This window comes from Hipposideros armiger, unplaced genomic scaffold (assembly GCF_001890085.2).
Source record: "Hipposideros armiger isolate ML-2016 unplaced genomic scaffold, ASM189008v1 scaffold_755, whole genome shotgun sequence".
Lineage (NCBI taxonomy): Eukaryota > Metazoa > Chordata > Mammalia > Chiroptera > Hipposideridae > Hipposideros > Hipposideros armiger.
The window spans coordinates 240,950-252,101 of NW_017732105.1; the positions used below are offsets into that span (position 1 = coordinate 240,950).

At 45.9% G+C, this 11,152-nt stretch overlaps 1 protein-coding gene across 3 annotated transcripts in view; it reads left to right on the forward strand.

Moving 5' to 3' along the window:
- The window catches only part of PGM1 (phosphoglucomutase 1), a 64,982-nt gene extending 59,146 nt beyond the window's left edge, over window positions 1-5,836 (forward strand). For all 3 annotated transcript variants that reach the window (XM_019628202.1, XM_019628201.1, XM_019628199.1), the window contains 3 exons: window positions 110-293; window positions 2,702-2,836; window positions 5,165-5,836. In XM_019628202.1, the coding sequence (XP_019483747.1) occupies window positions 110-293; window positions 2,702-2,836; window positions 5,165-5,254 (409 nt within the window). In that variant the 3' untranslated portion in view covers window positions 5,255-5,836. The remainder of the gene's footprint in view (window positions 1-109; window positions 294-2,701; window positions 2,837-5,164) is intronic.
- The last annotated feature ends 5,316 nt before the right edge of the window (window positions 5,837-11,152 follow it).

Here is an 11,152-nt window from a genome sequence, read left to right on the forward strand (position 1 = left end):
GGGGGGGGTTGGAAGGGGCGGGGCCAAACACATGATGAAGAAAGTGCTGATATACATTGGTTGTGCTCTGAAGTCAGCCCCTGGGCCTCAACTTGACGACTTCTTCCAGGTATGATTATGAGGAGGTGGAGGCCGAGGGCGCAAACAAAATGATGAAAGACTTGGAGGCCCTGATATCTGATCGCTCCTTTGTGGGGAAACAGTTGTCAGTGGGTGAGAAAGTTTACACCGTGGAAAAGGTTGATAACTTCGAATACAGTGACCCGGTGGATGGAAGCATTTCAAGAAATCAGGTAGGAACAGATTTATGTGTCTGGGAGAGAGGCCTCAGAGCTTTGTCCCTGAAATCTCAAGGGAAACCAGAAAAAGGCCCCTTGGTCATTTCTCGTTTGCTGCCCTGTTTTTCTAGGGTAGCTGTTCCGAACTGGTTTTCTGCTGAGTCGCACATGACTTGCACATATGCTTGTAGGGAATATGGTTTTTACCCTGGTCGTTCGCCCTCCCCTGTGCCCTCATTCTGGAATTTTTAGCCAGAGGAATTTTTACACCCTCCAGGATCATACGCAAGGTGTCGTGTTGAGTGTATGTGCAGAAAAGAGCCCCAGAGCCAAAAAAAAAAAAAAAAAAAAAAAGTGGAGAACTGCCTTCAGTATTCATCCCCCTCTTTACGCCCAAGAGATTCTAGCAGAAAGCCAGCATGAGGGTGTCGTTATTACAGACTGATATATTCTAATTTCTAAAAAAGGAGAGAAAAATAGATAAGCCATTCACAGAGACCTTAATTGTTATCTGCAGCACGGGACTTGCAGCCAGCCCTAACACAGCAGTGCATAACACATCAGCGTTGAGACCCTGGACCGTGTCTGGCTGGAGACAGAGCTGTTAGGGCTTTCCTCATTGGGTGCCAGGGACCAAGGCCGCAGGCTGGGTCAGCCCTTCTCCAGGCTTCTCGGGGCCCAGGTTCCTCTCTCCTCTGGTCTGTTGTTGTCATTTCAGAGTGGACTTGTCTCTAATAACTTAGAAACAGGGATAATAAAGAGGAAGTTGCAGATTCTATTACAGCTTTCTTGTGTGCTTTTTCCTGATAGATTTAGATTTTTGGCCTGGTCCTTCTCAAGGCATCTGACAGGCTTTGGAGGAAAGGGGGGGGAGTGAGGTTTATTTAAAATTTCTCTCTGGAGAGCAGGCCGTGGATGGAGCATAGCCACAATGACCCTCGGTGCCTGGGCACCCCCCTCCTCAAAAGTTGAGCACAGTGGCTTCTCTTTCTTGTGCCTTTTCACCATCTGTGAGAACCTTGGGCCCAGTATGGACGATTGTAAATTATGTCTGAGATAATTAGAAAAAGAGAGGCCTGGGGTGGAGAGGGGTGGAGGGTGTAGAACAGGGGAGGGTGGGGCCCAAGGGAGGGCAGAGCAGAACTGAGCAGAAGTTTTTGCCGTAAAGCTTTCAGAGAGAGAACGGATGTTTAGGAAAAGTAACCCCCAACTCAACATGGCATGCAGCCTCTGCTAGCAGGGGGGAAGGGAGCGGAGGTGTGCAGAGGGGTGTCGGCATAAGCACAGGTGAGGAAGGGGTCAGCAGCTCCACCTTCTATAAGGAGAAAGTCTGAGCATTTAGATGGAAGACCAGGTAGGAGGGAAACTCTTCTGAAGTAGACATACCATCTACAATCAAGTGCAGAGAATTTAGAAGCTTCAAGTTGAAGCCGTGGGAGAAGGAGACTAATCCTGGTATGTTTGTAGGAAGCAAGACATGGTGAATGGGAATTAACTAGATCTTCCCATGATGGCTAACTCAAGACTGTCCCCTGTGTCTTTCATCTGCTGTCTCCACTGCTGAATGGTAACCACTGGATGGGGTTTGGCGACCACAGCGCTGAGGAGTAGTGTAGTGTCTCTCCTTCTGGTCAGCCCTCGGCTTTACACGTAGCTCTTCTCTGTACGGAAGGACTGACAGACTCATGAAGACTGAAGGGTCCTCAAATAAGTGTCTTCCACAGCCTTCTTACCTCATGTCACACAATATCTACCCAGGAGCCCCCAACTTTTTCCTCTGAAGCAAGATTATTGGGGATGAGAGATGTGGCCTCCCCAGGGAGGGAAAGGAGAGAGCAGCTGAGAGAGGGGTTGGGCTTGGCATTGTACCCACATGGACCCACTTTGTGTCCTCAGGCATTGATAATGGCCAGTCTCTGCCATTTGGGGCACTCTTGGGCGTTCTCTATCAGTGTTTTGCAAAGACTTCTTTCTCTGATCGGCCTAAAACCTCTTCTGCTCTGGTTTCAACCTGGTCTGTCCATGTTTCCCTCCTGATCTGGGGATCAAATTTTTGCATATGGCAGCTTATTTATTTATTTACTTTATTAAGCTTCAAACTGGAATGGTTAGTCCATAAATCACAGGGAAGCAGGGAGGGGAGGGCAGGCCTGTTGTCACCCAGCCTCCCCGGGAAATGGTCTCCCGCCTGACCCTGCGAATGCTTCTCCCCCATGAGCTTAGCCCCCATTGTGTGGATGCGGTGACAGATTGACCTAGGGCAGATGCATGGGGCTCAGTTGCTACCATTTATCAAGAATCGAATCCCCCGATTGATCAAGTATATATAAAATGAGATCTCTAAATGGACCCCTTATAATTTGCCAGCCTCTGATCTACCAGGATATGGGAGAAAAAAAAAAATCTCCGCTTTTCTTTTTCAGGGCTTGCGGCTCATTTTTACAGATGGTTCTCGCATCATCTTCCGACTGAGTGGCACCGGGAGTGCGGGGGCCACCATTCGACTGTACATCGACAGCTATGAGAAGGACAATGCCAAGATCCACCAGGAACCCCAGGTAAGGCGCAAGCCCTGTGCCCTGGCTAGTTCTTTGGATCGAATGATAGTGGTTTCATTGAGCCTGTGTTATCACAGCCCGTGTCTCAAATGATCGAACACGAGTGCTCAGTTTCCTGCCTGTATGTCATAACAGTATTAATAGCTAACAATTATCTCAGCATTTTCTATTTGCTAAGCTCTGTTCTAAACCTATGATACGGATATATTTATTTCATCCTCAAATGATGTGGACTATTATTCTTACTACAGATAAGGGAACTGAGGCACAGAAAGGTTAAGCAACAGTGAATGGGTTCACACACCTGGCAAGTGGCAGATTCAGGATAAGTAATGTTTAAATCAGCCCCTCAGCTTGTGTTCTGGTCTGTCACTGATCATTTGCCACTTTGCTTGGTCCAATTGCCTTCCCTGGCAGAACACACACTCGAACTAGGTTTGATGGAGAGGGAGAGACGGTTTCATGACCCAGCAAGAAACGTCTTTATGGAAAAGTCCGTGGACTTGCAGCCTGGTGGTTTGGGCTCCTGGTCCCACCCGAAGAGTCTCCAAAAGTATGTCAGGATGAGGAAGGACCACAGAAGCCAGTGGTGGGACACAGACACCCAAATAGAGGAGCCAAGGGGAGGCAGTGACACACAGGGGAGAGTTTCCCCATGTGTGTTCCTTGTCTTGGCAGATGCTCCCCAATCAAAACGCAATAGACAAAGATGTTTAGGAAGTGTTGTGGTCCATTAGCCCCTTCTTGGCAATTCAGAACACACACTGCCCTTTAAAGGCTCTCAGAAGACTTGCCGAAAGACACCTGTTAAATAGCATTCACCTTGCTTATTTTTCCACAAAATGTTTTTTCTTCAAACACCTAACAAAAATCCTGTGAAACTCACTTGGAAACCCCTGGCACAGTGGTTTGGAGCATAGTTTTGGAGTTAAAGAGACCTTGCTTTTAATGCTGTTGCTGCCACATAGCTGTCTGTCCCTGGGTAAGTCGTTTCCATGTTCTGAGCCTTGGTCTGCATGGCTGTGAAATGGCAGAATACTGCCTACTTCCCAGAGTTGTAGGGTTTTAAGGAGACAACGGATGCAAAATTCTAAAAACTGAGTCTGGCACATAGGATTTGCTTTTGAGGAAAAGTGGCTCTTATAATTGTTTTTATTACAAAAATGGGGAAGCGAGAGGTACTACACTTTACCTTTTTTGCCAGGCTCCAGCTTCAGTCATCGCCAGACCCCTGTTGTGTTGCAGGCACCCTTAAAACTTAAACCAGAGGTAATGGTGTCTGCGTTGTAGACCCACAGAGTAATAGAGAAAGAGGAAAGGAGGAAGGAGTTGTGTTTCTTTGTCTTAATGCCTGGCCCACGTGGTAAATGCAAAGAATGAATGAAAGATACGTTTCTTCCGGACCATAATTCTTAGAAGATGGGAGAGCATTGAAAGGTGCGGGGTGCCCCCGATGCCCAGGTGTGTCACCATTCCAGCTGGAAAGACGCCTTCCCTTACTCTGGAGCAGCTGGGCCACAGCCTCGGCACTTGTTGGGGCTGTTGGAAATGGCAAGTGGTGTGGTCAGCACGTGGAGCTGGTCTCCAGCTTTCATCCGGTTATTATGAGTGGGTGGAGATTTCGATGAGGAAAAGCCACAGAGGACAGTAGAAAATGTACTACACTTGGCTCTGCCCTTGAGTCACTTGGTCACATCACCTCTTTGGGTATCTGTTTGCTCATCTGTGCAATAGGTTGTTCAACTAAATAAGTAGTTTTCATTTTTAAAAAATATTAAACATTTATTTAAGCAAAGGCAGAATTTTTTTTTAAGTGAGAGGTGGATGGGAGGGTGGTGGTGTTGCATTTTGAAAAGATCTCTCTGGGTGCAGTGTGGGAAACAAATGGGCAGATGCAGAAGTGGATTTGGAAGCACCGTTGTTCCAGGTAAGAGAGAGGACATTGGTTCAGCAAGACATATGGCACTGGGATGGAAGGAAATTGGAGCCATTGAGAGGTACTTAGGAGATAAAAGAAACAGGCTGGCTGATCGATTGGATCAGGGGCATGTGGGAGAGTAAAGTGTCCAGAATGCCTCTAGGTGTTCATTTGCTTTATGTGATAGACCTTGGTGTCGATTCACTGAAGTAGAGAATGCTGGGACTAAGTTTTGGGGGAAAGAACATGTCTTTGTTTTTAAGCTGGTAGGGTTTGAGGGGCCTTAGGGGTATCTAAGCAGGCTGTCAGACGTGTGAGTCAGGAGCTCAAAGGCAGAGTTAGGGCTGGGGCTGTGGACCTGAGTCTAGAGAAAGTGATGGAAAAGGTTCTCCTCTTTGTGTCTCCCTCAGGTCATGTTGGGCCCACTTATTTCCATTGCTCTGAAGGTCTCCCAACTCCAGGAAAGGACGGGACGCACTGCACCCACTGTCATCACCTAAGGTGACATCGTAGGCCAGATGCAGTACGTCTCTGCACCCCAGGACCCTCCAAGTCACCTGATTGAAGAGCATGGACAGAAACAACGAGTATTCACCCAGGCTTTTTAGGATTTGGTTTTTTCACTAACCAGTTGTTGATGAATGGTACTTTTGCAAAGCACTGCCAATTGAGATGCCCATGGGAGCCATGTGGGAAAGGGGGGAAAAAGACCCAGGGGCTTATGCAAATGCCAGTCCCTTTCATCTCCTTTCACAGCGCTGCTATGACGGTATTTGTCTCCTTAGCACCAAGTTCTGTTTACACTACAATGTAAGATAGAGGTTGAGCATCAGCTAATGAGGCCATTTTCATCCTTAGGATGTGCCAATGAAATGACAGTGCAAGTTCCTTTCTCCTTGGTGAACCTTTCCCCCCATTTATTGTTTACATGTAATCCAGCAAAATGCAATTCCTGGTGCCTTTTCTCCAATCAGTTCTTTCCTCAGAGTGAGACGTACTTGTCTACAGATTTCTGCCTTGTTTTGCAACATAGGCCCATTCACACAAATATTTGGGGATATTAAAGCAAAATAAGCTACTACTTCTTGATGTCTTTTTTTTTTCTTAACTATAAAATGCTTGTTTGACTTCAGAAAGAAAAACAATTTGTTTTTTGTTTTTTTTGAGGTGGGAGGAGGGTATTGTGTTTTATTTGGATGTCCTCACTAGAAAAAAAAAAAATTCTGTGTGCTAGGTTTTAAAATCCTTACACTCAAGACTGTAATTTCAGATCTTAGCAAGGTCACCTGAGCCCTGGATCCTTCTGAAGTGGATAAGGTAAGCTTAACATGGTTACCTTGGAATGAGGAAAGGAAGGTGATTTTCAGGAGATCTTAAATACCAAAGCACTGCCATGTGCCTTGTGGTGCTGAGATGTTAAGATCCCTGTTGACGGGATGGAGGCAGAACTCTCAGAATCCTAGAGCAAGACAACAAGCATTTGGAGTGTTGGAAATCTTGAACCCATTGGCATCTTATTCATCTTAGAACATTTAATCCATGAGTGTAGCATCATGGTTAAAAGCATTGGCTTGGGAGCCAACAGACCTCAATTTGAATCCCATCTGAGACCTTGTGTCACCTTTGAATATCATTCTCCTCATCTTTAAAATGAGGATGAAAATAGTTCCAACTCTAAAGGATTATTGAGAACATTAAATAAGTGGACCTGTGAAAAGCAGCGGGCACAGTATGTAGTTCATGGTAGGTGGTCAAATAAGTGGGAACTAGGATTATGGTGACTATAATCTTGTTTCTAGATTTGTAAATATTGGAAAAACAAAAACTATAACATGAATATATGCAATGCATTTTACGGTTTGCAACGCATTTCCACAGTGTCACCTGGCCATATGGGCCGTTCCAGAGGCAGCCAGCTCTGCGCCCCTCCCCCCCAGAGTGGACTCCCTGTTCCAGGTGACAGGGTCTTTATCTGGGGTGAGATTTCCAATGTTGCCATTTAACAAGGGAGTCCAGCTCAGCAAAAATAACTGAGCTTTAGCAGATGATGAGACGGAGATGAGTTCTTACTGAACATTAAATGCCAGGCATTGTTCTAAGAGCTTTCCGCATACTGTTTAAATATCCCAATAACTCTAGGAGGTAGGTACTCTGAATATTCCCCTTTTACAGATGAAGTCCAGGTACTTGCCCCAGGTTACACCACTAGAGGGTGGTGGCATGCCCCCAGGCAGTGCAGCTCAGCTCTGCATTGTTTACCAGTACAGTAATACCTTGGATTGTGAGTAACGTGGTTTGCAAGTGTTCCACAAGATGAGCAAACATTTCTAATACATTTTAACTTGGTAAACGAGTGATGTCTTGCAATATGAGTAGTTTGTTTCCGGAATGAATTATGCTCGCAAACCAAGGTATCACTATAGTTTGTATTGCCTCATCTACTGACTGGCTACTTCTCACAGGTGGAAGGAAGGTGTGCAAATGCCCCTGTGTTTTACTTATTAAAGGGTGATACAGCGTGCCTCGGGTGCCAGAGACTCTGTTAGTTGTCTCTACAAACCCCCACCAGCCTGCCAAGATCTTGATGTCTGGTTGTATCAGTCAACCAGGAAACATGTATTGACCCACATTAAGTGTGAGATGCCATGGGAAGGAAAGAATGTGTAACGCACAGTTGCTGCCCTCCAGCTGCCTGTAAGACTAGCTGGGGGAATGAAGTCCAGCAGAAATAGGAGACTGTGTAGGATAAGGGCCTTATGAGTCATATGGGCAATACCTGTAGTTAGAATACAGATTTCCCTGGCACCTCTTCTGTTGCAGATTTTGGGCTAGATGCTCTCCAATAACCCTCTACGTGAGGCATTATTATTATTATTTTAGAGTTGCGGCAACTGAATGAAACACAACCAAATCAAGTGCATTGCCCCAGGTTCCCAGCTGTGGCGGAAGGAGAATCTTGACCTGAATCTCACTCCCTTCCCACGACCCTTCTCTCCCCATCTGTTGAATCAGCTGCAGACACTCCCAGGTCTGTGGCCCCTGGAATGGCTTCACAAATTTCCTCCTCGTCTTTGTTCATAATTCAGCTGCTTGCCCTGAGCCCACTTGCTACAGGTTTGGGAGCTAAAAGCTCAGGGTAGGAAGAGGGAGGTGGCCGGGGGCATGGAGCAGTGAGGGTGGGCATGGGTAAGGGCCACCTTCCCTCCCTTTGTGGCTTCCAGAGAGACACCCTGACACATGTGCCCCCCAGGAGTGCTGGGAGATGGGACCCTGAGAGGCTGGCCAGCAGTGTACAGCCACGCTCCCTGCCTCCCAGGACTGAGGTGGTCTGTGAGTCAGGCCTGTTTTCTTGGAGGTGTGGTGATGATTACAGTGAGAAAATTGGGTTGCAGTTGTTTGGGGTCCAACTCTAACATTTCACTTTTCTCCTCCCTCTGGACATTCAGCTCTCATTTCAGAGAAGCAGACTCCTGTTCAGAGATGTTCCCCAGGCCCAAAAGTGGTGAGGTTTCCTGGGGATGGGCCCTGACTCAGAGAGGGAAAGCAAAGGCTGAATTCGCTGTAGTCTAGGAGGGAGGGAGGCCAGGCTTTGGGGCGTGCGTCGCTCTGCCTCCTTGGCCCCCCAAGTGCATTCATGCTGCTTTCTGCTGCATTTCTCGTTGACTCATTAAGCGGAAATTGGCCTTACTATAGAAGAATCCTCCAGATAACATGGCCATGTGTAAGAGACACACCCCTTGTGTTTTCATGCTCCAAACCCCCAGCAGAAGGGGGTGGACATGAGTGATAGCAGCCATCGTGCACGCAGCCACCTCACACCTCATCTTTCCTGGGTTAGAGCAGAGGATTCCTCATGGCCTCTGGCCTTCAATCTTGCCCCGCTCTGAGCCACTCTCCCCATCATCTGCTAAGTGCTCTTTCGAATGCTGACGTCCAAATGGCTTTGTGTAGCCCACAGGGCCATGCAACCTGCCTGCCGCCTCCCCCACCAAATCCCCTCCCCCTCTAGAGCTTATGGTCAGTGCTTCAGCCACATGGAACCATCTGCAATTCTCTGTGAGTCCTGCGCTGTCTTGTCTCCAGGGCTTCGTTCCTACTCTTCTGTCTGCCTGCATCCCCTTTCCCCTGCACCCTACCCTCCACCATGTTCCCCAACTCCTACTTGTCCCTCGGGTCTCCACTGAACCATCGTTTTCTCTGAGAAGCTTTTCCTGAGCACCCTTTTCATGGCACTGTCACACTCTAATAGCCTGTTTACCCATTTCTCCTATTGCCCTGGGAACACATAAAAAGCGTGGATGCTTTTTTGATCAGTGTTTACCCAGGATCTAGCTCCATGCCCAGCACATAGTAAAAGTTCAATAAGCAATTTTTGAAAAGAGTAAATGAAATCTACTAGTTCCATGGCAGAATGTTTCCTTAGGCTGTGACCTCCCCCGCAACCTATGAGGCATGATTATCTTCATGTTACAGGTGACATGTGAGTTGACCAGCTTTCACAGCTAGTGAATACCTAACCAAGAACTTTTTCATAAAGCTTTAGAGGCTGGAGGGGAAAAAATACCCAGTAGAGAGGGTCACGGTGGATACTGGCAGCAGATGGGAGGTAAGTATCATGGTCACTTTGAAGAAAACTTGACTTAAATATGAAAACATATTTAATCCCCATTGCTGCAAAAGTTAATTGGAGAAGTTATTTTTCTTCAGGAAGTAGAATCAACAAAACCAGGCTCAAGCCTGAAACGCCCCCTCTGAGCAGACTCAACAGAAGGGACGCCATGATGGGGCCAGGTTGGGACACCAGTTCTGGGCGTCACACAGGCAGGGCACACAGCATATACTTCTGGAAGGCTTAGAGCTCTTTTCGGTTTCTATTACCAGAGCATGAAACATTCCCACACCTTGGTATATCATTAACACCAAAAAAGTGAGGTCATTGCCGGCCAGAGCATGTTTCATGTCTGTCTGCTTCTATGGGACCTGTGAAGGCTTTGGTTTGGTTTGCACAACATGTGTAAGCTCTACCTAGATCCATTAAGTTGGATCTGTGGGTGTCGACTAATAACTGTTTTCCAAAAAAGCATGTCTTCTGTGATTCAGAGTGCTGCTCTCCAGGTGACAGAAAGGTTAGTCAGGAGTAGCAATCTGTTTGCTTTTCATGACAGTGTTGTTTCATGAAAATTATGTCTCCATTGTTTTCTGACTACATAGTACTGTGATAGGAGGTCTTGAGTTTCTCACAGCACGGTGCTAGCTTCTAAGAGCAAGTGTGCCGGCAGAGCCAGGCAGAAGCTGTATTTTTCTTGCCTACCTAACTTCAGCTGTCATGTGGCGTCACTTCTGCTGTATTTAATTGGTTATGACTAATTAGACTCACTTGGACCAACCCAGATTCAATGGGAGGGGGTAGGGAGTGGGAAGGTCACATTGCACAAAAGCATGGGAGATGGGAACTCCTAGTAGCCATTTGGAAAATATAATCTGCCACATTTCTCAAATTGGTATTTTCTGCAGTAAATGTACCATTCCGAATTACATAGGCATGAGAATGAATTTAATTAGGAAATTATTTTCACCAAGGGCATCCATTTGTCAATTATATAGGTATAGATATTTTTGCTATCATCTCACATCCCCATGCCCATGACAGACATAAATATTCAACTGCCCCACTATTACTCTTAAGCCCAGATAGGGCTTCAGGAACCTCAAAGACAATGCACTAGACAGGAATATTAATGGTAGTGGGGATATAAATGAAACCTTATTTGCCACATCTGTGGAATATTCCTACTTTCTTTCACAAATGTGTAACTAACATTTGTGGGTGTGAAAGCCTATTTGAAAATAGGCCAGTTTGTAAATTGATGAAAAAATATGTGCCCAATATGGAGAGAATTAGTGGTTACTGTTAAATGAAATGAATCACAATTGATTTCAGAAGCAGTACAGAGCATACAAATAAAATTATTTTAATGGTATTTTTAAACTCAGGAGTGAATTAAAGGTTGGTTTCATTATTTTAAGGTCATGGCACCAGCTTTTTTCTACACTTTGGCTCTTTCCATCTGCCACTTTGCAGCCTTGGCTGTAACAGTCGCCTATATCTGACTTCCTAAAGTTTGTATAGCACTTTTGAAAGCACTTCAACTCTCATTCTTTTATTTAATCTTCACCCCTATACTGTGAAATAGGTAGATTGTCAGCAAACATGACATTTAGCAATCAGATGATTTGCCCCAAATCATACAAGTCAGTAATAATAATGTATATTGATTATATTTTGGGTACCAGATATCATTTAATCATTTTACATACACTGTCATTTAATCCTTATCAAAGCCCTAAAGGTGGGTATTATTAGTTCTGTCTTATAGATGAGGAAATGGAGAGTATAA